The sequence below is a fragment of the Dendrobates tinctorius genome, unplaced genomic scaffold, assembly GCF_039654945.1.
Source record: "Dendrobates tinctorius isolate UK_male_01 unplaced genomic scaffold, ASM3965494v1 ptg000246l, whole genome shotgun sequence".
NCBI classification, from domain to species: Eukaryota; Metazoa; Chordata; class Amphibia; order Anura; family Dendrobatidae; genus Dendrobates; species Dendrobates tinctorius.
Window position 1 is genome coordinate 260,557 of NW_027361913.1, and position 26,287 is coordinate 286,843.

Genomic DNA, 26,287 nt, shown 5'->3' on the forward strand with positions numbered 1-26,287 from the left:
CCTTAAAGTGATATTCCCATCTCCAAGATCCCATCCCAATATATAGTAGGTGTAATAATAATATTAGCAAATACCTCCAATTAGAAAAGTAGTATAGTTTGTCTGATACGCGAAGTCTCTTCCTCAAGTGCAGGCATTGCAGGACCTTAGGTATCCATGGTTACGACCACTAACAACTAACTCACTATATCAGTGGTCGTAACCATGGATATCTAAGGTCCTGCAATGCCTGCACGTGAGGAAAGAGACAGAGCCTAAAGAACACTCAGCGATTAGTACATGTAGTAAATGTTCAGCTTGCAAAATCAATACCACTGACCTGGCTTGGGGCACGCTGCACCTTGTGCCTCAGTTCAACGCCTTTTAGTAAACAGTTAACATTGAGGATGTACAGATTGAGGAATGAGGCATTGGGTTCACCTCCTTCCAGTGATCTGTCAGCATTAGGTATGTAGCTTCAGGCAGGATTTATTAACACTTTCTCCACTGCTCCGTGTGCACACATGCCTGCAGATAGGAGGGACTGCGGGGGCCAGAATACATTGCAGCAAGTAATCTTTGTCATGTTACCCAGTGACCCTTCAGTATCTGAACACGGGGACAACTCGGGGCTGAGCTCAAACAAGCGGCTTCAGGCCCGCCGGACCTGGAGCAAGACCAAGCCACCACTCGTTAGCACAAATTGTGGATCCTGTCCAGGAGTAAGTAACTGCCAGCACTTATAGTCTTGTTAGTTGTGGTTAGCTCCCACGGTATAGGGCTAAATTGTGTTTTATGTATGGCATTCTTTATGTATATGGTTACTTTGTGACTTTTTTTTTAGATCTTTCTATCATATGATTTTACATTGAGTAGTTGGGTGCACTGAACTCTTTGTTCACTCCAAAGATGGTCCCGAGTGCCTGTGCTTTGTGCTGACAGACCCCCTGTAAGGTCTCTGGTAGAAGTGAACGTCCACTGTCAAATGTCTTATACAGTAGCTACAGGATCAGTGTTGGGGTCCTCTTCAGAAGAAAAATGATTGACAATTTTACATCAATTTTCAAATAATCATCTCACAAGTAATACCAGTATAAGTTTAATATAATATAACCATATCAATGTCACAGAATACATAGCGTAAAATTATATGTAGCATCGAAATAATATTCCTTTAAAAATGTGGGCATATAATTCTGTTATAAAAAGTGAAATTCAGTTCCCAAACAATATCCTCATGCCCTGCTGTATAGTTGTTCCTTGGGTTCCCAATCTAGGGAAGTCCCTAACAAAGGAAATCCCAGGGCAGTTGTCAGATTTGCCATCCAATGGAAACTGCCTGGCACGGTGAGCAATGTATGAACTGCGCAAAAGTATATTACATCCCACAAATGTAAACTCCCTCATTACATAGATGTCCATAGGCCCCCTGCTCATCGCAATAAATGGTTCCTAATAGTGAAGCGGGTTGTGCAGATATATAATTACATGACATATCTGTCATATATGTTACACCCAGAAAACAAGGGGACAGCACTATTCGTGGAAAGGAGGCCGTTCATGCTGAAATGCTCTCTATGGAAATCAATCGGAATATTGCAAACCTCAAATTAAGCGACACGTTCTCATAGCAGATCAGTAGTCATACCCTGCAGCAGTATTTATCTGCAGTATATTATAGGGACTAGTCTGCTCAGTATTCACATAAAAGGTACAAAGTATTATGCTATCTAGCCAAAAATGCAATGGACTTTCATTGATGCCAGTGTCCCATCCCCTGATGATGCCGCAAATGTGGTGAAACATGTTGGGGGGACTAGGCATACACTGGGTGCAGAATTATTAGGCAAATGAGTATTTTGATCACATCATCCTTTTTATACATGTTGTCCTACTACAAGCTGTACAGGCTTGAAAGCCAACTGCCAATTATGTAAATCAGGTGATTTGCATCTCTTTAAAGAGGAGGGGTGTGGTCTAATGACATCAACACCCTATATAAGGTGTGCTTAATTATTAGGCAACTTCCTTTCCTTTAGCAAAATGGGTCAGAAGAAAGATTTGACGGACTCTGAAAAGTCAAAAATTGTGAGATGTCTTGCAGAGGGATGCAGCAGTCTTGAAAATGCCAAACTTTTGAAGCGTGATCACCGAACAATCAAGCGTTTCATGGCAAATATCCAACAGGGTCGTAAGAAGCGTGTTGATAAAAAAAGGTGCAAAATAACTGCCCATGAATTGAGGAAAATCAAGCGTCAAGATGCCATTTGCCACCAGTTTTGCCATATTTCAGAGCTGCAACGTTACTGGAGTATCAAAAAGCTGAAGGTGTGCCATACTCTGGGACATGGCCAAGGTAAAGAAGGCTGAAAAATGACCTCCTTTCAACAAGAAACATAAGATAAAATGTCAAGACTGGGCCAAGAGATATCTTAAGACTGATTTTTCTAAGGTTTTATGGACTGATGAAATGAGAGCGACTCTTGATTGGCCAGATGGATGGGCCCGAGGCTGGATCAGTAAAGGGCAGAGAGCTCCACTCCGACTCAGACGCCAACAAGGTGGAGGTGGGGTACTGGTATGGGCTGGTATCATCAAAGATGAACTTGTGGGACCTTTTCGGGTTGAGGATGAAGTGAAGCTCAACTCCCAGACCTACTGGCAGTTTTTGGAAGACACCTTCTTCAAGCAGTGGTACAGGAAGAAGTCGGTATCATTCAAGAAAAACATGATATTCATGCAGGACAATGCTCCATCACATGCATCCAAATACTCCACAGCGTGGCTGGCCAGTAAAGGTCTAAAAGAAGAAAAAAATAATGACATGGCCCCCTTGTTCACCTGATCTGAGCCCCATAGAGAACCTGTAGTCCCTCATAAAATGTGAGATCTACAGGGAGGGAAAACAGTACACCTCTCGGAACAGTGTCAGGGAGGCTGTGGTGGCTGCGGCACGCAATGTTGATTGAGGCTTTTGAGTGTCATCGTAAAGAAAGGTGGCTATATTGATCACTGATTTTTTTGTTTGTTTTTGAATGTCAGAAATGTTTATTTCTAAATTTTGTGTTGCTCTATTGGTTTACCTGGTGAGATGGGTATATATTTGGCTTTTATTAAGTTGCCTAATAATTCTGCACTGTAATAGTTACCTGCACAAACAGATATCCTCCTAAGATAGCCAAATCTAAAAAAAAAACACTCCAACTTCCAAAAATATTAAGCTTTGATATCTATGAGTCTTTTGGGTTGATTGAGAACATAGTTGTTATTCAATAATAAAAAGAATCCTCGCAAATACGACTTGCCTAATAATTCTACACCCAGTGTAAATATTTGTCCTCTTCTGCCAGATAGGAGTCGACACCCCGGGGCCGGGGTGTCATCCACCAAAATATAAAATCAAGCATTGACAATAATTTGATAGAGATGGGGGGATTGTGAGCTCACCACCCCCATGTCATCCGATGTTGAGGGTTGGAATCTGTGTGTCGGGTGCCGCTCCTGCTAGTGAAGTTCAGCCAAGAATTCAAGGAGGAGATGAAATGAGCTGCACATCTGTCCAACAATAGGTAAAGATTATTTCATGCTTTATTCAAAACTCATTAAAAATATGGAATCCAAAAAAAAAACCCTACATACTGTATTTTAGATTTTGGGTCACATTGTCAAAGTGAACAAATACGGGGGACGCACGAAAAATGAAAGGGGTATTACCTTCCGTGACCTTTGTGGTATATGGAAAGTATATAATTTAAATGTCTGATGGGCACAAGTTCCACTTACAGGACTCTTACCTCCAGGTATGGACTGGAGCTGAAATTCAGCCCTGGCATTTGAAACCACTCAGGCCCATACTGTCACTGTCCCCAAGCACCAGATGGGATAGATTACTACTAATATTACCATGGATGGAGGAAAGCAAGATTTACTACAATACCAATATTTCTAATGATACCTGTGGCCTGCTGGGGTAAGTGAAGGAGTCTTAACAGTATGGGTGTCTTGAGAACACTTATCCTGCTAACAATGTAGCAGACAAGGCGGCCCACAACCAAGCAGGCCCTTCTGGCATTTGCCAGATGGCCAGTCTGGCCCTGCTTACCTCCACAAATCAGCACTTTAGTGGTACATTGAAACTGAGTTTTTTGACAAAGATTTACAAAATTGATTGTGCTCCTAAATCCACATTGAATCCTGGGTAAAATACTCTTTGAACAAGTTTGCAACTGATTTTAATGGGAAAAACATCAGCAGTGCACAGAGTACTGCTTTTTTTCCCACGTTATTTCCCAATAAAACTAATAGGAATCTTATTCAAATAGTATTTGAATAATTTTTAATGTGCATTTTGCAGTAAAATACTCTTCTAAATCCTCGTAAAAAAGTGTGTGAATAGGAACACAAAGAAAGAGGGCCTTTTGCTTGCTGCCTAATGTCTCAGATCCCCCATAAACTACAATGGAGCGAGCCCCAGACACTGAAAGCCCTCTGTCTAACTCACAATATTTTCTGGAGTGCCAAAGGGGCTAAAATACAACTGATGAATGCGGCATCCAGAGATGTCTACACAGGCACCGTTAATACTTGCTGTCCCTGCTCCTCTGTTGCTTGGCACTATTCTTCTATGGGTGGGTGCACGCATATAGTTAACCAGTCAGACAAACATTTACCGTATCGGTCTATATGCTTGGGGGGCTCATAGAATGGGGTTACATGCAGCCCACGATGCCAGGCTTCAGGTTGTGCACCCCTGGTTTAATGAATTGTCCCTCTACTTTCCCCTCTGGCTGAACTTAATAGACATCTGTCTTGTTTCAATGTAAGCTCGGAATAGCATATATATTTCATGATCTGTCGTGGGGTGCGGACCTACAGTGATTAACACGTGTAAGACCCTTTTAAGTTAAACCATGAGACTATAAACTATATGACTTCCTTTACAATTAGTGTGAATTACAGTACAAGTCACGTCACGTTTCTGAAGAATTTTTTTGTTTTGACATATTGCTTGTGACATTGGACTTGGTTACGACAGTTTATCTAGTCTTTTTTCTCTTACTAGAAACACTAAATACAGAAGATAAGCATGAATATAAATAGGAGTGGTTGCTGTCCCATACTATTCAGTTTTTAGATCAGATTATATTTTGACTGGGAGGCAGATCGATGCAGCAGAAATCCTCTCCATGTGTTACCTACAATAAAAGACAGATTAGCACTAACAACTTATTGTTGAATGACAGAGGACCAAGAGTATTTTTGGTGGTTTTCAATTATTACACAATTTAAAGGGTGTCTGCCAGCAGATTTTTTCTATGTAATCTGAAGCCAGCAGGAGATAGGGGCTGAGACACTAAATTCAGCGATTTGTCATTTATTAGGCCGTGTGATGTTTACTTACAATGAAGTTTTTATCACTAGGATATTATCACTGCCGGGTCTGATGCACACGCAACTGCTAGTCCTATTCCTCCCCATTCTTGTGATAAGCAGCTCACTGTCAATAGACTATGTAGGTAGAGAGCTGTGGAGCGAGTGGGGGCAGCTTTCTGAGCTCTGCTTCTTGCTGCATCTAAAGAACTCTGATTGTGTCACAACTGCTGCACCCAGTAAGTGATATATCTTTGGAATTAAGGTGTCTTTTATGACATTATGCTGCTCTCAAACAAGGTATCAAAAACCTTGTGACAGATTCTCTTTAACCTCTTCACAACACACGCCGTACATGTACTGCGCATGTCGTGCCTCTCCCTTTGATGTGGGCTCCAGTGCTGAGCCCATATCTTTCCCGGCACATGTCAACTGTTATGAACAGCTGACATGTGCCCCTAACAGCCACAGGTGGAACCGTGATCAACAAGCGGCTGTTAACCCGTTAATTGCTACTGTCAATCTCTGACAGTAGTATCTAATGTGATCGTGCCGGAAGCATGTCACTAATCCCGCCCATCAGCGCCCGTGTCACATGACCGCGGGTCACCAAACAGTCGGCGCTCATAGCAAGTGAGCATTTCTGCTACACACAGGCGATCTGATCATGTATATGTTTTTAAAAATATTAAATATAAAAGTTCAAATCACCCCCCATTCGCCCCATTTAATATAAAACAATTTAAAAAAAAAAACACATTTGGTATTGCCGCGTTCAAAATCACCCGATCTATCAGGATATAAAAAGAATTAATCTGATCGGTAAACAGCGTAGTGAAAAAAAAAAAGTCAATATGCCAGAATTACGTTTTTTTGGTCACTTCAACATTCCATTAAAATGCAATAATGGACGAACAAAAGATTGTATCTGCACCAAAATGGTATCAATAAAAATGTCAACACGGCATGCAAAAAATAAGCCCTCACCCAGCCCCAGGTCACGAAAAATTGAGACGCTACGAGTCTTGGAAAATGATGCAATTTTTAAAAATTTTTTTTAAACAAACTTTGGATTTTCACCACTTAAATAATAAAGAACCTAGACATGTTTGTTTTCTACCAACTTGTAATGACCTGGAGAATCATAATGGCAGATCAATTTTAGCATTTGGTGAACATGGTAAAAAAAAAAAAAAAAAAGTTGTGGCGTTGCATTTTTTATTTTGCATTTTCACTGCACTTGGAATTTTTTTTCTTGTTTTCCAGTAGACTATATGGTAAAACCAATGGTGATATTCAAAAGTACAACTCGTCCCACAAAAAACAAGCCCTCACATGGCCATATTCAAGGAAAATTTCAAAAGTTATGGCTCTGGGAAGAAGGGGAGCGAAAAACAAAAACGCAAAAACGAAAATGGGCTGCGGTGTGAAGGGGTTAAGGAGCCCCTGAACGGAAATCTCAGCAGTATTTCCTTCCCCAAACCATTTATATACACACTAGATTATGGCCCGATGCTATCACATTGGGAGGATGCGATAGCATCACACCTCTTGCCATGTTAACCCTCAACACACACACTCCTCAACACACACTCCTCTCACCTTTCACCATCTCCACTCACGTCCACTCACTCCTTCACTCCACATACGACCCGTTCTCTCACTCCGTCTCTCATACTCACGCCGTCATCGCTGCTGCTCCACGATCCCCGACATCTTCCGCCGGCGCAATCCTAGATCCAGACGTCCTTCCACGCCGGCGACATGTTCTTGCGGCGACGCCATCTTGAGTATCGTGATATCCCGCGATACTCAAGATGGCGTCGCCGGAAGAACATGTCACCGGCGTGGACGACGTCTGGATCCAGAATGGCGCCGGCGGAAGAAGATGTCGGGGATCGTGGATCAGCGGCGATGACGGCGTGAGTATGAGAGACGGAGTGAGAGAAAGGGTCGTATGTGGAGTGAAAGAGTGAGTGGACGTGAGAGGAGTGTGTGTTGAGGAGGAGTGGTGTGTTGAGGGTTAACATGGAAAGAGGTGTGAGGTGACGCCACCGGTTACAACTGGACGGAAGTTGTTACAACCGGAAGCTGATTAGGGCATTTATTATTATAGATGTAGCTCTTTAGAAGACAAGTCTAGCAATATCTTCACATGTTATCTGTCTGTTCCTTGGTTACTAAGTAATGACTGTTTGAAATGCTATGCAAATGAGGCTGTAGATCTGAAGCCAATGGGCGGGGAAAAGAAAGAGCTGGAGTGACAGAGGCTTCAGATCTACAGCCTCATTTGCTTGTCAATTAAAATACTAATTTGTCAGGAATGGAGGAAGGGACTGACCATGCAAAGGTAAGAGCTACATGTATATAAGTAGTTTGAGGTGAGATATCCTGCTGACAGATTCCCTTTAATCAGGTGTTGCAGAATTTTATTGTCTGATAAGGCATACAACAACAGAGCTTCAGGGAATCAAAAGCTAATAACTTTTTATTATCAACCAGTTTCAGCCACAATATTCAGTACACTGAAAAGTGTAGCAATATCTACTGTTTTGCATTCGAGACACAGAATGGTGTCTTCTTTTTCCACCTAAATAATGGATATGGAGTCTGGGCCGTATTTAGAGTTTGTGATGCCCTAGGCACTTTTTGTGCTGCCTCCCACCATTGGCGAGTATGACTAATGCAGACAATGTCAGCAGTGACTTAGGCTACTTTCACATCAGCGATTTTTGCCATTCGCGGCAGATCCGGCAGTTTTTCCGCATCTGCCGCATAACTAATCACTTATGGCAACACTGCGTTCGGCCTCATTCATTCCCTATGGGACTTGCGGACATGTGAGGCACTTGTGGTTTTGCAGCGATTCGGCAAATGCGGTACTTGCAGAAAAAAAATGCTGCTAGCAGTGTTTTTTTGTCTCATCGCAAGTGCAAAACTCCAAGTGCCGCTAGAGGTGTATCTAGGCTTTCTGGAACCCGGGGCAAGAATTCAGTTCGGCGTCCCCCCCCCCGCCCCCCGCATACACATGCGATTTGCACACTTTGTCATGTACCGACAAGCTGCTCTTCCTAATGCTCTCAATGTCCAGTGAAAAACTGAGAGAAGCAGGAAGAGAAGCTCATTGTCACAGGACCATAAGTATGAACGTCACATATGAGTGAAGTGTCCATGTGATGACTACTGGAACCTGCAGAGCTGAATCCTGACATTGCAGCTTCTGAATTCTCACAATGAATGCACTGCACACATTTAGGATTCTCCCTTGCCGATGTACAGTCATGTCAGCACAAGCATGTGATTTGTATACTTCTGGCCACATTCCGACTACACGTGCCCGGCCTCGCTCAGTTCATTTTCATTGAGTGAGGTCACACATGTCTAGTCAGCATGTGTCCGCATGTATGTAAATTACCGGCACAAGAGAATCCTAACAGCGTTCAGTGAGCACTATGAGAATTCAGAAGTCTGCAGTCATATAGAATGACTGCAGACTCAGCACAAACCTGGACAACCCCTTTAATGTTCCTAACCTAAATAAAAACAAGAGAATAAGTCAGTTTCACAAATAATATTTACATCCATCCAGGTACCTTATAGATGACGTCGTCTCTTTAGTTGTTCTCCTTCCTTTGTTCTTCTTGTCCAGGCCCCATGATGAGTTTTCTCATCCACAGCCGTCTCTGCAGACTTCCATCTTCTCCGGTCTTCTGCACCAACTCTCCACACGATGCCCATAAAGATAGTGTCATTATAATGCTCCTAAATGAAAATATCTGCAATATACTGTCGCCTCACACTATTCCCCTCCCTCCTCTAACATCCCTCCTGTTCACCATACTGTCTCCTCATATATTTACCCCCTCACTCTCTATACTGTCTGCTCACACATATCCCTGACTCCCCATACTGTGTCTGCACACATGCCATCACCCTCACTCCCCATACTGTGTCCACACACATTTTTCCATCGCTACTTATACTGGGTCCACATACATTTACCCGTTCGCTCCCCATCCCGCACACGTCTGCAAGTAGCCATCACTACCTGTCCCTGCACCTTGCTAGCTCATCCCTAAGTTCACACAGGGTGTTTTTGCTGCTTTTTATTTCTGCAGCAAAACCTGATTTCTTGGCAGGAAAGAAGCTGCAGCAAAAATGCAGGTTTAGGTACGTTTTTGGTGCGGTTTTCATCGCTTTTTTCAAATACACTGCAAAAAAAGTCAACCAGCGCATTTGAAGCATTTTTCACAATCCATTCAAGTCAATGGGTGAAAAATGCTGGTAAAACGTTGAAAGAAGTGACATGCTCTATGTCAAAAAACACAGAGCAAAGCATAAATCCTGATGACAAAAAAACTGTGTGTATGAGATTTCTGAAATCTCATAGGCTTTGCTGCTAATGGAAAAACCAGCTGAAAAATAGCATAAAAAACGCAGCAAAAAAACGCTGCAAAAACGCCCTGTGTGAACCTACCCTTAAGCTTTACAAAAACAATTTATTAACTTAAATATTCCTATAATAATGAGGGCTCCAGGTACAAGGACACTGATCAATCCTCGCCCCTCACGTGTCACTATTGTTCCTGGCCGCACAGACTGCTGATGTGCAGGTCATACAGATGGCGCCCCCCCCGCTGGGAGCTCCTGCAGGCACAGTGTTCATCATTAGGGAATCTCTGCAGGTTAATTATTAGGTAAAAATGAAAAACACCAGCACCGGTCCCCACAGCCGAGCGCATTCTGGCTCCTATGTTATGTCACAGGCCGATGAATCTCAGTGTCTCACGGAGGGGCAATGTGTGCTCGGGGTGGTGGGGAGGGGGGAAACGCACGCTGGGGGTGGTGGGGAGGGGGGTGACGCACGCTGTGGATGGCGGGGAGGAGCGGGACGCACGCTGGTGGTGGCGGGGAGGAGGGAGACGCACGCTGGGGGTGGCGGGGAGGAGGGAGACGAACGCAGGGGATGGTGGGGGGCGCATTCTGGGGGTGGTGGGACAGGGGTCATTCCTCAGAGATCAGGGGGTTTACACTTCCCTTCATGATCATGTAAAGCCTCTAGGCAGCGATCACCATATACAGCACAGACAGTGGCGCTGGGTGACATCAGTGCCTGCCACTCACCTAGGCTATGTCCCCACACAGCAGTGACAAGTGATCAGAGGCCCCTGCACCATGCATCACCCCGGTATACAGACACACAGCCCGGCAGGTGCGGCCACTGCAACCCTCCTCCCCTGCCTGGCCTGCAGGTGGCAGCACACCACGTTCGTCGTCATCCAGGCCTCATCACCTGACTCTCCCAGCCCTCCTGAGCCCGGGCTGTTACTGCCCTAAACACGCGCGCACCTCGATACAGCAGAAGAATCGGAGGAGCCGGACCATGGATGGGCGCGGGATCCGAGACCCCTGCAGCAGCCGGAAGAATGAGGTGGGCAGGTGGCCGGGAAGAATGAGGTAGGCGGGTGGCCCGGAAGAATGAGGTGGGCGGGCAGGCCCAGAAGAGTAAGGTGGGTGGGCGGGCAGGCCCGGGAGAATGAGGTGGGTGGGCAGGCCCGGGAGAATGAGGTAGGCGGGCCAACCCCAGACTTAATAAAAAAATTAAAAAAAACTTGAAAACTTGCTCAGGTGCCGCCCCACGCAATCCTGGCGCCCTAGCCACGTGCCCACGGGTGCCTAATGGTAAATACGGCCCTGTATGGAGTATATTATATGATTGGATATTAAATATATAACTAACTGAATATTAAACTAACTTGGAAAGGAGAAGTAATAAATGTTCATAATGATACTTTTCTGAGTCTGTTGGTAAACAGCGGTGTCACTGTGGCTAGATCCAAGGAGCTTTTTGAGTTCTTCAGAAATATTGTTATAGCAAACTATGGCCATATTTACAAAATGTCACCATACAATAACATTATTATTATGCTTTGCTTATATAGCACCCTCATATTCCACATTATCATTACTGCCCCCATTGGGGCTCACAATATACATTCCCTATCGGTATAACTTATAAGTGTGGGAGGAAACCGGAGGATCCAGAGGAAACCCACGCAAACACTGGGAGAACATACAAACCCCTTGCAGATGTTGTCCTTGGTGGAATTTGAACCCAGGACCCTAGCGCTGCAAGGCTGCAGTGCTTGCCACTGAGCCACCAAAATGCCCATTAACTGTGCAGGTTATTAGGGTACCAACCCCTGCAGTAAGGTAGGGCTAGTATGTTAGTTAGGAATGTTTAGAGCATCGTAGGTACCACGGTCTCACCCATTATATACTCTTGATTTGGACCCTTGTTTGACAACTGTGGTCTGCAATTGAATGCATTAACCTTTCAAGTACAAATACACCGTGTGCAGAATTATTAGGCAAGTTGTATTTGAGAGGATTCTTTTTATTATTGAATAACATTTATGTTCTCAATCAACCCAAAAGACTCATAAATATCAAAGCTTAATATTTTTGGAAGTTGGAGTGGGTTTTTTTTAGATTTGGCTATCTTAGGAGGATATCTGTTTGTGCAGGTAACGATTACTGTATAGATTTATTAGGCAACTTAATAAAAACCAAATATATACCCATCTCACTTGTTTATTTTCACCAGGTAAACCAACAGAGCAACACAAAATTTAGAAATAAACATTTCTGACATTCAAAAACAAAACAAAAAAAATCAGTGACCAATATAGCCACCTTTCTTTACGATGACACTCAAAAGCCTTCCACCCTTAGATTCTGTCAGTTGCTTGATCTGTTTACGATCAACATTGCGTGCCGCAGCCACCACAGCCTGCCAGACACTGTTCGGAGAGGTGTACTGTTTTCCCTCCCTGTAGATCTCACATTTTATGAGGGACCACAGGTTCTCTATGGAGTTCAGATCAGGTGAACAAGGGGGCCATGTCATTATTTTTTCTTCTTTTAGACTTTTACTGGGCAGCCTCACTGTGGAGTATTTGGATGCAAGTGATGGAGCATTGTCCTGCATGAAAATCATGTTTTTCTTGAACGATACCGACTTCTTCCTGTACCACTACTTGAAGAAGGTGTCTTCCAGAAACTGCCAGTAGGTCTGGGAGTTGAGCTTCACTCCATCCTCAACCCGAAAATGTCCCACAAGTTCATGTTTGATGATACCAGCCCATACCAGTACCCCACCTCCACCTTGCTCTCGTCTGAGTCGGAGTGGAGCTCTCTGCCGTTTACTGATCCAGCCTCGGGCCCATCCATCTGGCCAATCAAGAGTCGCTCTCATTTCATCAGTCCATAAAACCTTAGAAAAATCAGTCTTAAGATATTTCTTGGCACACTCTTGACATTTTATCTTATGTTTCTTGTTGAAAGGTGGTCGTTTTTCGGCCTTCCTTACCTTGGCCATGTCCCTGAGTATGGCACACCTTGAGCTTTTTGATACTCCAGTAATGTTGCAGCTCTGAAATATGGCAAAACTGGTGGCAAATGGCATCTTGGCAGCTTCACGCTTGATTTATTATTATTATTTATTATTATAGTGCCATTTATTCCATGGCGCTTTACATGTGATTTTCCTCAATTCATGGGCAGTTATTTTGTGCCTTTTTTTATCAACACACTTCTTGCGACCCTGTTGGATATTTGCCATGAAACGCTTGATTGTTCGGTGATCTCGCTTCAAAAGTTTGGCAATTTCAAGACTGCTGCATCCCTCTGCAAGACATCTCACAATTTTTAACTTTTCAGAGTCCGTCAAATCTCTCTTCTGACCCATTTTGCCAAAGGAAAGAAAGTTGCCTAATAATTAAGCACACCTTATATAGGGTTTTGATGTCATTAGACCACACCCCTCCTCATTACAGAGATGCAAATCACCTGATTTACATAATTGGCAGTTGGCTTTCAACCTGTACAGCTTGGAGTAGGACAAAATGTATAAAAAGGATCATGTGATCAAAATACTCATTTGCCTAATAATTCTGCACCCAGTGTAGATCAACCATCTCTGTCAATCTCCAGGCTCTCTCGTAACAATATGTTTATCACTATAATTCATATACCATTTTTTTCTATTTCCTTGTAATTTAGAATATACCTGTCTAAAACTGGTAATTGTTGTATCCATTAATGTATTTATTATGATGGATGAATGCTTTATGCTCACCAACATCTTTGGGAGCAAATCGGAGTGTTATAATGGAGTAATAGTACAGTGAGCTCCTATAAGACACAATGTCAGCTTCACAAAATATTTATATTTTTACACTCCCCCCATAAGCGGGCTTCTGTCAGGGGACTACAGCTGTGGGTAAGTGTGCGTTCCATGGGGTGACATCAGTGGCTGTGAGGGACACTCCGGAAGTGACATGTACGGTTCACCACTACTATAGTGAGCTTTCCAACCACCAGATATGACACACCTGGAATTGACAGAGTTTTCACCTGGTGCTGACATATTCCAATAGTCCTGGGTAAGGAGAAGATAGAGGCAGGAGGCTCTGTATGACCGTGGTAAGCGGCGGAGACCTTGTTTATTTGGCCAAAGGAGAATTATGAAATAAAAAAACCTCCCCTGATGAATCCATTTAAAGGAGGAAATGTGTCGGTAGAAACGGTGTGGTCTCCCATCTATAGAACAAGGATGGTAGATGGATGGGGATGCCATGTCCTCCCACTAGTATGAAGACTATCTGCCTAATAACATCTTGAGGAATTGAGTGTGAACTTTCCTTTATAAATTATGATCACAGGTGTTAAGTGTACTGGGTTTGATAACGTTTCAGGTGGTAACCTAGAGTTAATGAATTACACCATTTTTTACCATACAAACCAGTTCAAGGTACATGTGAAAGACTATCCTAGTGAGGGAACCCACAATACATGTAGTGTAGTGACATAATTATTCTTGAATCTGAATTGTTAGTTTATTCAGATTATTCCATGTGTCTTTAGTGATGTAATGTCTTTTTAAAAGTTTTAACTTTTTAAATATATAATTGCAAATTGTCTTTTCAGAGAGATGGAGGACTAGAACTTCCTATTGGAAGCAGCAATCCTAAAAGTCAATGTCGACCCTTTAACGAGCCTTGTCACATGACTTAGGATAAAAACCAAAACCAGAATCTCAATTTGGAATATTGGAAGCAGCAACAGTGTCTGCAAATTGAGATTCTGGTTTGGCTTTTATCATGTGACAAGGCTCATTAAAGGGTCAACATTGACATTGGCTGTTTTTTTGCTACTTCCAATAGGTGGCACTAGAGTTCTAGTCCTCTTCATCTCTGAAGAGACAATTTGCATATTTCACAGAGGAGCATTGCGGCTTTAAGTCTCCTCATCTTGGCATGCTTAGCATGTCAATCTCCGCAAGGAGAAACGATACTTCTTGGATAAATATATAATTAAATGTTAAGTATTTGTTGCTATTTTTTGCTATAGCTTGATGATTTTTCCAGTAGATTTCATTAAAAATGATTGCTCGTTTCACTGACAGACTTGACTGTTAACGCCTCGTGCTATGTACCGTGATGCATATTTTAAAATGTAGTGAAACTCAATAGAAGCAATTATTTTTAGGCAAAAAATATATGTTTAAGAAAAGAAATAATGGCTCAAAAGCTTTCTATATCCCTTGAAGGGGTATTCCCATCTCATGAAGTCATAGCAAGTCGGGAAGAAATGTAATTACTTTTTGATCAAGCTCTGTGATACCCACCAATCCTGAGATTGAAGGGGACACATTACTTATTAAGTGCTATGGTCCCTTTAGAAAGACTGTCAGCACAGAATGATTGTAAAAACCAAGTACAGGGGCTCATTGCTCCCTTGGTGTGGCCAAACATTTAGTTGCACCTTTCCACCTTCTTGTTTTCGCTTTATCTCCTCCGTCCTGTCTTCTTTGATTGACAGCTCTGGCTTCATAGAGGCAGAGAGCAGCCTTCGACTGGCCCTAAGGGGAACAGGAGAATCCTCTGGTAGGCCCCTGTGAAGGAGTGCTGAAGAGCAGTTCTATTGCACTTTATGCACCATTTGCCGGTACAATATCAGCTAATCATTCAGTAAACAAGCTTGCCAATTTTAATATTACATAGACGCAAAAGTAAATTTGCATACTAGGGTCAAATCTTTTTTGCATCCAACTGAACAGTGGGCCCCAAGAGTCAATATTATTGGTGGGCTTTTGCCAACCCAGTCCAACACTGGCAGAGATGGGTGGAAAACAAGCAAGTGGGAAGATGTATATAAATGATGGGTTATGTTGTGAAGCACCATACTTGGTTTTGACAGTCATTCTGTGCTGACAGAGTACCTTTTCAATGTTTTCCTTGCTCAGTTGCTTTCCTGTCCACCCACTGTGAATTGTACTGTGATGCGATTCCCCTGCAGAGCGGGTACATCTTTGTCATTTGTTTTTCCAACTAAATGATAGATCTAGGGTATAATGTGAGATTGCTCAATACATAAGTCATTTAATACTTCCCTAAACTGGGAAAGGAGAAGTAATAAATATTGTTCAGAATAAATTAATTTTTAGCGGTTAAGAAGTTGTCTTAGTTGTACAAACACAAGTCTAAAATATGACAAATCAATCAAAACACTCTCCCATATCTATCTATCTAATTAATGTCATATATTTATCATCTATCTATTCCATATCTATCTATCTATATATCTAATCGATGTTATATATATTTGTCTCAGTCTACAGTGAGGGAAATAATTATTTGATCCCTTGCTGATTTTGTAAGTTTGCCCTCTGACAAAGACATGAACAGTCTAATTTTAAGGGTAGTGTAATTTTAACATTGAGAGATAGAATATCAAAAATAAAATTCAGAAAATCACATTGTATAAATTATATAAATTCATTTGCATTTTGCAGAGAGAAATAAGTATTTGATCCCTCTGGCAAACAAGACTTAATACTTGGTGGCAAAACCCTTGTTGGCAAGCACAGCAGTCAGGCATTTTTTGTAGTTGATGATGAGGTTTGCACACCTGTCAGGAGGAATTTTGGTCCACTCCTCTTTGCAGATCATCTCTAAATCATTAAGATTTTGAGGTTGTCACTTGGCAACTCGGAGCTTCAACTCCCTCCTAAGTTTTCTATGGGATTAAGGTATGGAGACTGGCTAGGCCACTCCATGCCCTTAATGTGCTTCTTTTTGAGCCACTCCTTTGATGCTTTTGATGCCTTGGCTGTATGTTTTGGTCGTTGTCTTGCTGGAAGACCCAGACATGACCCATTTTTAATGTCCTGGCAGAGGGAAGGTGGTTGTCACTCAGGAGTTTACGGTACATAGCTCCATCCATTCTCCTATTGATGTGGTGAAGTAGTCCAGTGCCCTTAGCAGAGAAACACCCCTAAAACATAATGATTCCACCTCCATGCTTGACAGTGGGGATGGTGTTCTTTGGGTCATAGGCAGCATTTCTCTTCCTCCAAACACAGGGAGTTGAGTTAAGGCCAAAGAACTCAATTTTTGTCTCATCTGACCACAGCACCTTCTCCCAATCACTCACAAAATCATCCAGGTCGTCATTGGCAAACTTCAGATGGGCCTGCACATGTGCCTTCTTGAGCAGGGGGACCTTGTGGCCACTGCAGGATTGTAAACCTTTATGGCATAATGTGTTACCAATGGTATTCTTGGTGACTGTGGTCCCAGCTGCCTTGAGATCATTAACAAGTTCCCCCCGTGTAGTTTTAGGCTGATCTCTCACCTTCCTTATGATCAAGGATACCCCACGAGATGAGATGTTGCATGGTGACCCAGATCGATGTCGATTGAGAGTCATTTTGTATTTCTTCCATTTTCTTACTATTGCACCAACAGTTGTCTCCTTCTCACCCAGCGTCTTGCTTATGGTTTTGTAGCCCATTCCAGCTTTGTGCAGGTCTCTGATCTTGTCCCTGACATCCTTATAAACTCTTTGGTCTTGCCCATGTTGTAGAAGTTAGAGTCTGACTGATTGAGTGTGTGGGCAGGAGTCTTTTATAAAGGTGACTATGTGAGACTGCTGTCTTTAATGCAGGTAACGAGTTGATTAGGAGGGTCTAACTGGTCTGTAGGAGCCGGAGCTGTTAATGGTTGGTAGTGGATCAAATACTTATTTCTCAATGCAAAATGCAAATACATTTATATAATTTATACAATAATTTTCTGGATTTTATTTTTGATTTTCTATCTCTTAATATTAATATTAACCTACCCTTAAAATTATAGGCTGTTCATGTCTTTGTCAGTGAGCAAACTTACAAAATCAGCAAGGGATCAAATACTTATTTCGCCCACTGTATATATCCCATATCTATCTATCGCCATTAGTAGCCTTTGAAGACCTATGCTGTAGTAAAGACATTGCCAGGATGATAAAACGTGACTCATATCGGTCCCGGTGAATGTGCGAAGTGCTGTCTATGTTCCTGTTTATTTATCTGCACGTGATGTGAGAGAATTATAGCTTATTATACAATATTTTCTGCTCTGGACTTAATTTCAGGAATCTGGAGAGCGTGTATGAATTACATGAAGAATTTTACACATAGAGCATGAAACTGGATCTGACACAGAGCGCTAAACCAGAACAGCAGTTCTGTTCTATACAGGTGACATCAGAGAATGGCGCCCTCTTCATCATCAATCCACTTTTTTTGCATGAGCATGGAGACAAATGGCTCACGCACATGTCGGGCAAATCCACAAAGGAGAAAAGAAAAAGTGTGCCCTGGTGTTTTCAAAGAAAACTTGAAATAATGAACCATGAACCAACCATGGAAGGTAGGTGGATCCCCAAAGAGATACATTAGATGTATAATAGTAGAGAATTCTTTCGTAACTTTTCTGAAGGCAGTCCAAATTATTCAGTTGTGTGCACAATTGATAATGCTGGTTTTAAACATTAGTGCCTGGAATGGTAATGCATGGCAAGTGGGGGAAAAAGCATGTATATATTATCCCATTGACTCTATAGTCCATGTTCTGGAGACCATTCCCAGGAGCGATTCTGAGATTTTAAATGAATTAAGTAACAAAACAGTGCATTGAAAACTACAGTAGACACCATTATAAGACTAGACTTTGATTTATAGGATTATTCCTGTCTTCATTCACGGATATAATGGGAAACTGAGCAGGGATTGTATGAGCTCACTTTCCGCTCAAGATCCAGCCATCTTCAGTGCCATTGTGCCACTTAGCTTCAGAGGCAAAGCTGCCTCATATACAGCATTGGAGAGCTCTGTGCAATGATTGCTGCTTCAACCTCTCAATCAAGCAGAAGCCCACCGCGTGGAGGCCTGGCGGCGGCACACTTCTACTTCAGAGCATAAGACGATCAATTTAAATTCTTCAAAAGGTGAAAATCCCAATCAAATAGCTGTTGGCCAAATGACGTTGTCAGTCTGGCAGCTATCTCTACCGAACCCATACAAATGCACATTTGACTCGTGAGTTATGTGGAGGGAATAAAGTGCAGATGCCTCTGGCAGCAGTTTACTTCAAGGGATATCATTCAATATGATGATCCTCCAACATCAATTGTCAGCTTCTATAATGTAGGTGACATCAGAAAGGCGATAAATCAGTTGTACAAACTATTTTCCCTAAATGCTAAAACAAAGGGAAGATGTAAGCCTGAAAAATTGTGAATCTAGCTATGGACCTGAATACAGTTGTGCCGTGGGGTTCTCAGGTGGTTACTCTTTTAAAGGAAATCTGTCAGTAAGATCATCCCTCCCAAGCTGTCTGTCTAAGCATGTAGTTCATAGGAAGCTGTATAAAATGATACCTTGATATCTGCGACCCAATGTCTTATTCCAGAAAAATTCATGTTTTTCTTAGATGCAAATGAGAAGTTCAGATCTATGGGCCGGATACTGATCTGCATGAGAATCTGCCTCCAGGGATTATTTTCAATGAAAGGGGGCGTTACCAGTATAATATGTAATGGCTGACACTTTGCTCTCATACTTACATACAGCTCTATGGTGAGATCAGAACTAACAGAGTACAGCAGATCTAACACTGTAATGATACAATGTTCACTTCTGTTGTACTAACACATTCAATAACGCTGTGAGACATTACCACTAGTCACTGATGCGGCGCTCACAGCATCTCATTTCCCAGTGGGTCTCAGCCCAGTGGCATCTTGGCACTGTCCAGATTGATAACTGTTTATCTCCCAGTCAAAGGTGACATCAACCCCACAAACCTGAACCCCACTTGCCATCGCTCCACAGGGCAAGTGGGAAGAGGCAGGCAAAGTGCCAGAATTGGCGCATCTCCTTTTTTGTGCAGCTGCGGGCTGCTATTTTATGATGGGGGACTAATATCTATGGCCCCTTACCAGCCTGAGAAAAGCAGCCCCCAACTGTCTGCTCTAGCTTAGCTGATTGTCAAAAATGGGGGGACTCTATGCTGTTTTTTTTAATTATTAATTTAAATAATGGGGACCCCTCTATTCATGATAACAAGCCTTGTGAAAGCTGACATGTGAGGGTTTCAGCCCTCAGCTGTGAATTTTGCCTGGCTGGTTATCAAAAATACAGAGGAACCCACGCCATTTTTTTTTAAATTATTTTTTTACAGCGCAGGTGCTGGCTGATGAATACTCCTATCCGCCACTCCTGCTCTCACTGTTATTAGCAGTAGCAGATGTAGGCTGATGTGAGTAGTAGTCCCATCAGCTGATGCCAGTGACCAGAGGTAAACTTTATACCTCCAATCACAGGTGAGCACTCACACTGTCATTAGACAGTGTGGGAACCTTGGCTGTCTGACTGATGGTAATGATTTTACCACCAAACAGAAGCGGTGTTTGCCGTGCTGTCATGCACATGACAGCACAGCAAACACTGGATGTTCGGGCCCCCCATTCAAGTGAATGGGGTTCGGGTCCAGGTACTGTTCTGGTACCGGAAACCCGAACTTTTTGTAACTGTTCGGCTGAACCCGAACATCCAGGGGTCCGCCCATCTCTATCTAACACATAAAGCAAATCTGTCATCAAATTTCACATTACAAATTGCGTAAATTATTAAACAGATCTGTTAGAACTTACATGGCAGGTGTACTCACTTTAAAAATCCCAGTTTGGCCCCCGTCACACATACATATAAAACACATATGTGAAAAACCAGTACCAGTGTCCTAAGTGTTTTATCAGTGTGTCTGTTTTTACCCTCTGTCTATAGTCCGAGTTTCCATTTTTACTATCAGTGTGTCATGAGTGTTTTTTCGTTATGGATAAAGAAAGGAATTAATAAGAAACCTTCTCCTATACTTAGTGTTAAACATGGACGGCACACGGCTGGTGCACAGATGCAATCTCTGTGCTCTGTGTGTCTTTCATGGACATATAGACTTGCATTGGCATTTGTCATCCATGCTGTTGGAAAAAAAATGGACATGGCTCCGTGCGTTTTGCACAGACACACAGTCCATGTAGAAACATGGACATGTGCATAGCACTGTAGGTTTTAATGGGTACGTGTGTTATCGGATACCACCCATACTGGAAACACGGATGTGTGAAGAAGGCCTCAGAATAGCTATGTAATCATTTTATTAAAATAAGCATTAATGAGTCTATCTAGAGATAATGAGTCCATGTGCATTAAGTCTTCATCCACCCACCCAGTCTGAATGACAGCTGCAGCTTCTACTGAGCAGTATAAGATCTCAACAGCAACAGCAGTGAGGAGGCACACTGAGGAGCTAAGCAGGTTAAGTGATTAGGGATTGATTTTAAACTTTTAGTTATACAACTATTTTTTTTTTTAATTATTCAGCTGTATTGACATGGATTTTCAAAGTAAGCATATCAGCCTCATCAGACCAAGGAAATCAAACTGCATTGACGTGCAAGCAGAAAACTCTAAACCACTGAACCGTCTATCAGAAAACATCTAGTCACTTTAAAGTAACATACAAGCATTTTCAAAGGATAAACTCTTAGTTCTTATACGGTAAGGCAGAATATAATGTTTGCCTTCCTTCCCTACAGTAGATCAAGATCACTAATATAATAGGTCTACAGAGTCTTATTTATTGAGTAGATTAAATCTGTGTGTAAATGGAAAAAGTGAGCCAATATATGCTTGAAAGAATTCTTAGGTTATCGTGTCCACATGTCAGGAAAAAATCTATTGTATTTGAATTGTCACATATTTCTTTATAAGTATTGAAGATTCTGAAATCTGCGATAAAATCTGTACCGCATGCCACTTTCCATACAGAAATGATTTCACAGTGTGTGGCTGGCATCTACTGTAGTACGGTGTAGATAGTCCCTACCTAGACATTTGGGGATGAATAATCCAGAGTGTATCAACTACACGTCAACACTGGACTTCATGTGTTATGTGTACAGTCTTCTTCTGGAGGCTGTATGACGAGACGTCGCGATCCCACGAGAATGGACGTTATCGTGGGCATTTTCGCAAAGGATTACTGGGAATGACTGCGCGGGACGTTGGAAGGTAAGAATAACACCATTTTTTATTTTTTTTTTACATTTTATCTTTTACTACTGATGCTGCATAGGCGGCCTCAGTAGTAAAAAGTTGGTTACGCTTGTCAAACACTATGTTTGACGAGTGTGACCAACCTGTCAATCAGTTCTCCAAGCGATGCTACAGATCGCTTGGAAAACGCTAGCATTTTGCAAGCTAATTACACTTGCAAAATGCTAGTTTTTCCCCGTGAAAATCACAGGAATTTAAAATGCGATTTTCCCGCGGAATGGAATTCCGGAATTCTCGCGGTAATTTCCGCGACAGTTCCGCTACGTGTGAACTTAGCCTTATACATGAAAAATAAAACAGGGACTTAATTTATGTGAAATCAACAGAGGTTAAACTGTAAAGCGGGAAGTGGTATTAGGAGAAATATTACAATACAGCCCATGCTTAACACATATATAACACATACATATCTGCTTATCTAGACACCCATAAATATAACCCTAGTAGAATGCTCTGAGATGTAACTTCTAGTCTTTAGCATTTTCTAGATATGGACATAATAATCTTTTATAAAGTACTTAGAAGGGCAGAAAGATAATTTGACATGGGTGGGAGCATATTTATCAAGATAAATTCACCTGAATTTTGGCATGGGTTAGGACAAAAAAAATCCCAAAACGTCGTTAATGACTTGCATCATAGTTATTATGAAGAATGTAGATGCTAATAATCCAGCACTCTGTTTCATAAGTGATTCTAAGCTTTATTCCATAGTAATGCAACAGATACAGCCCAATGTGAACAGGCCAACGCTCTTCAAATGCTTAGTTCTTAAAGGGTAAACGTACTTTCAAGTACCGTAACTTTTCAGAATAAGCTGTGTTGTGGACATGAAGAATAACATTTCTGGCCACTAGATAATTTTTATCCTGCCCCTTCACCAGTTTTTCCCTCTACAGACTCCATCTCCTACTTTGCAATCGACTGTGAGCTGTTGGGAGAAAGCTAGCTGCTATGATCTCTCCTACACACAGCACAACACACAGAGAGGGATTCTTGTTCTTCATTTCTTTTTACCACAGAGACCCGGTGCATAAACTTGGAGGACATTTTATAGTCTGAGATGTCTTGATGTGAATGTAGCACTGGGGTGAGCTAAAAGTCTTGTTAGGAAATTCAGCATGATCTTTCTGTGTCTCTCTCCACCTTTTTTCCTCCCTGCGATCCTCTCTCCCACGCCTCACTCTACAGAGTGGGCTATATTACATGACACCACAGTGAGCTGGCAGTCTGACTTGTTTGAGCTATTTTTTTCAGAGCGCATGATATGGTTGGGAGGTACGGGGAAGCAGTAAAAGGAACTCATAAGTATAGAAGGAAGGAGTTCTCTGATAAGAAATATTACAAAGCTTCTTGTACTTGCCTGTACTATGCATGCAAAGTTTGTTGAAAGTGCAGTTCCACTATAAAGCTCAGATTAAGAACTGAGAATTGGACACTATAAATTCACCATATTTATCACACAGCATGAGCCACTATGAAAGACATTTTAAGACTGTCTAGTCTGTTTGCACTGTCTAAGGATTAGACAGTATTGATAAACATACCCCACAGTGATCAAGTACTATCATATTGTGCTAGGTACTAACATAATACAATACTCTAATAATAACACCACTATATACTACCTGAAACTGCCATTTCAGATGACACTGCTGATAGAATACCATGATAACAAAGAATTGTGAGTAGAGATGAGCAATTTGATTCGTTCTGCTTTCGCCAAGAATGCCAAATGTAGAAGTGAAGAATGGCTACCACCGAGCACAGATCAAATTGCTCAGCATCTCTAAATTTGCTCTTTTTTCTAAGGATTTTTCTTTGACGTTACCCGATGTTATTTGACTCAATTTCGAAACTGTGTAAATGGTTTTGTTAAATATTTAGTAGAATATCTCTCTACTAAAATAATTATCCTTGCGTGCTAACTATTATTCTAATATTAATTCTACAGATTTAAATGGCCGTCGCGATAGTGACACAGAAGAGCCATCAAATGTCTATGAAGAACCCATCAGAGAAGACCTAAACATAATAATCAATGAGAAGGCAACGGGAGAAAGTTGTGAAGCCCAATACATTTCCGAGCCACCTTTACAGAATTCAGTGCTTTATAGGAAATCTGTTGTAAGAATACGAAGCGGATCCAACAAAGAACAATTAAAACTATTACAAAAGACTGAGGAAGGCTCAACAAATACAGATGGAACCCTTTTTAAAGCCCATGAAAAGAGACATTCACTCATTCCTCACAGAGTTTCCTGGATTGAAGACCAAAGGGTTAGTAATTTGACAAAATCAAGCTCGGACTCTTCGCTAAACTCATCAGACAGCTTTTTACTGCCACCATTGGCAGACCTGGACTCTGTGTCTGTCAGCAGTATTGAAGAAGAAGGAGAGTGCAGCTCCTTAAGGCACAAGAGGAAGCATTCACATGGACTTGGGGACATGGTTAGACATAGCCTTTTCGCTGTTAGTACTGCACTGACCGGACTTGTCTCCACCGAGAAACATCTTGGAAACAGAATCCAGATGCTTGCTGAAGACTCGTCAACATATCTTGGAAGTACTGTGCAAGCATTCATATGCCACTTAAAAAAGGGGTCTTTACAGTACACCTCAACCATGGAAATGCTACAAGCCCTACGTCAGGAGATCACCAATATCAAGAGCTATTTGCTTGCGAGCAATGAATTCTGGGAACTTGTGGAACATCAAGAAATTGATGATTCAACAGTTGGTATGAGAAATTAATATATATACATAGAATTTTTTGCTTCAGGATATTTGTTGGGAAAGTATGACTAGCAGAAGGATATTCATATTTTTGGGGGTATTTTGTGCATATTTTAACATAAATTCCAGATACATCTTGCACTAAAAGAAGACTTGTCACTGCAGTCCTCTATTATACAGGACATTTCACTCACTATTTCATGTTGAACCGGACACAGGATGTAAGAGTGGCTGCAGAGCAGAATAAAATACAGTATAAATTTTTTACATTTTGCAGAGATATTAGCAATTGAAGCATTTGACACCTAATTAGTTAACTTTTTTTAGTCCAAATGGGTGTTAAACATGAGGGTGTTTTCATTGGGGGGCGTGTATTACTTTCCCCTGCACAACACTGACCAATCATAAGTAAGTAACAACACTCAAAGTAAAGAAGAACACTCCCCCATCATAGCTTAGTGCAAGTTTCTCATTGTATGTTATGTATGGCAGCAGGACCGGACTGGCCATCTGGCAATTCTGGCAAATGCCAGAAGGGCCTGTCTGGTCATGGGCCGCCTTGTCTGCTATGTTGTTAACAGAATTGGTGTTCTCAAGACACTCAAACTGTTAAAAGTTGTGACGGATGTATCATCTATAATAATAAATGCCCTAAGCAGCTTCCGGTTGTAACAACTTCCGTCCAGTTGTAACCGGTGACGTCACCGCACACCTCTTTCCATGTTAACCCTCAACACACACACTCCTCTCACCCTTCACCATCTCCACTCACTCTTTCACTCCACATACGACCCTTTCTCTCACTCCGTATCTCATACTCACGCCGTCATCGCCGCTGATCCACGATCCCCGACATCTTCTTCCGCCGGTGCCATCCTGGATCCAGACGTCCTCCACGCCGGTGACATGTTCTTGCGGCGACGCCATTTTGGATCGGCGAAATCCCGCGATAGTCAAGAAGGCGTCACCGCAGGAACATGTCGCCGGTGTGGAGGACGTCGGGATCCAAAATGGCGTCGGCGAAATCTCGCCCTGATCTCCTCCTGATCTCCTCCTGATGCGATAGCATCGGGCCATAATCTAGTTAGAAATATTGGTCTTGTAGTAAATCTTCCTTTCCTCCATCCAGGGTAATATTAGTAATATATCCCATCTGGCACTTGGGGATGGGGACAGCATGGGCCTGTGTGATTTTAAATGCCAGGGCTGAATTTTAGCCCCAGTCCGTACCTGTATGGCAGACAACCTGATCTCGTGATCTAACCCACTGCATAATTAAAAAATACAGATGACAAAAACTTTTCATATAAGGCCCCCATGGGGCAGCACAGCTGGGGTGTCACATTACAGACCCTTCTTTTAGCTCTTCTCCTTTCATAGCACTCTCAGCAATGCTGTATTACCCCTCCACCATACTGCTTGTCCACTGTGGTACATCAACTCACTTGTCTGGTACTGAGGTAGACACAGGGACACTTAGTATTACAGTTCGTGGCTGGTTTATTGCTTCATAAACCAGAAAACATAGTAGTAACACAAAACGGCCTTTCCTGGCACAAGAGAATCATAGAATCATAGAATCATAGAATCGTAGAGTTGGAAGGGACCTCCTGGGCCATCTGGTCCAACCCCCTGCTCAAAGCAGGATTCGCTAAATCATCCCAGTCAGATGTCTGTCCAGCCTCTGTTTGAAGA

General features: G+C 42.2%; 1 protein-coding gene and 1 long non-coding RNA gene across 4 annotated transcripts in view; one reads left to right on the forward strand and one right to left on the reverse strand.

Moving 5' to 3' along the window:
* LOC141063197 (uncharacterized) overlaps positions 1–10,789 on the reverse strand; it is a 30,736-nt gene extending 19,947 nt beyond the window's left edge. Inside the window, exons 1-2 of one of the 2 annotated variants that reach the window (XR_012224837.1) lie at positions 10,699–10,789; positions 8,943–9,068 (exon numbers count right to left, since the gene is read on the reverse strand). This is a non-coding gene — a long non-coding RNA (uncharacterized lncRNA). Of the gene's footprint in view, positions 1–8,942; positions 9,069–10,473; positions 10,600–10,698 lie in introns of those variants that run through there. The other variant, XR_012224838.1, reaches the window with a different exon arrangement.
* The window catches only part of LOC141063193 (ras and Rab interactor 3-like), a 60,185-nt gene that overhangs the window by 1,525 nt on the left and 32,373 nt on the right, over positions 1–26,287 (forward strand). Inside the window, exons 1-3 of one of the 2 annotated variants that reach the window (XM_073557250.1) lie at positions 10,698–10,806; positions 17,830–18,107; positions 23,811–24,596. In XM_073557250.1, coding sequence (XP_073413351.1) covers positions 17,879–18,107; positions 23,811–24,596 — 1,015 coding nt within the window. In that variant the 5' untranslated portion in view covers positions 10,698–10,806; positions 17,830–17,878. Of the gene's footprint in view, positions 1–10,697; positions 10,807–17,829; positions 18,108–23,810; positions 24,597–26,287 lie in introns of those variants that run through there. The other variant, XM_073557249.1, reaches the window with a different exon arrangement.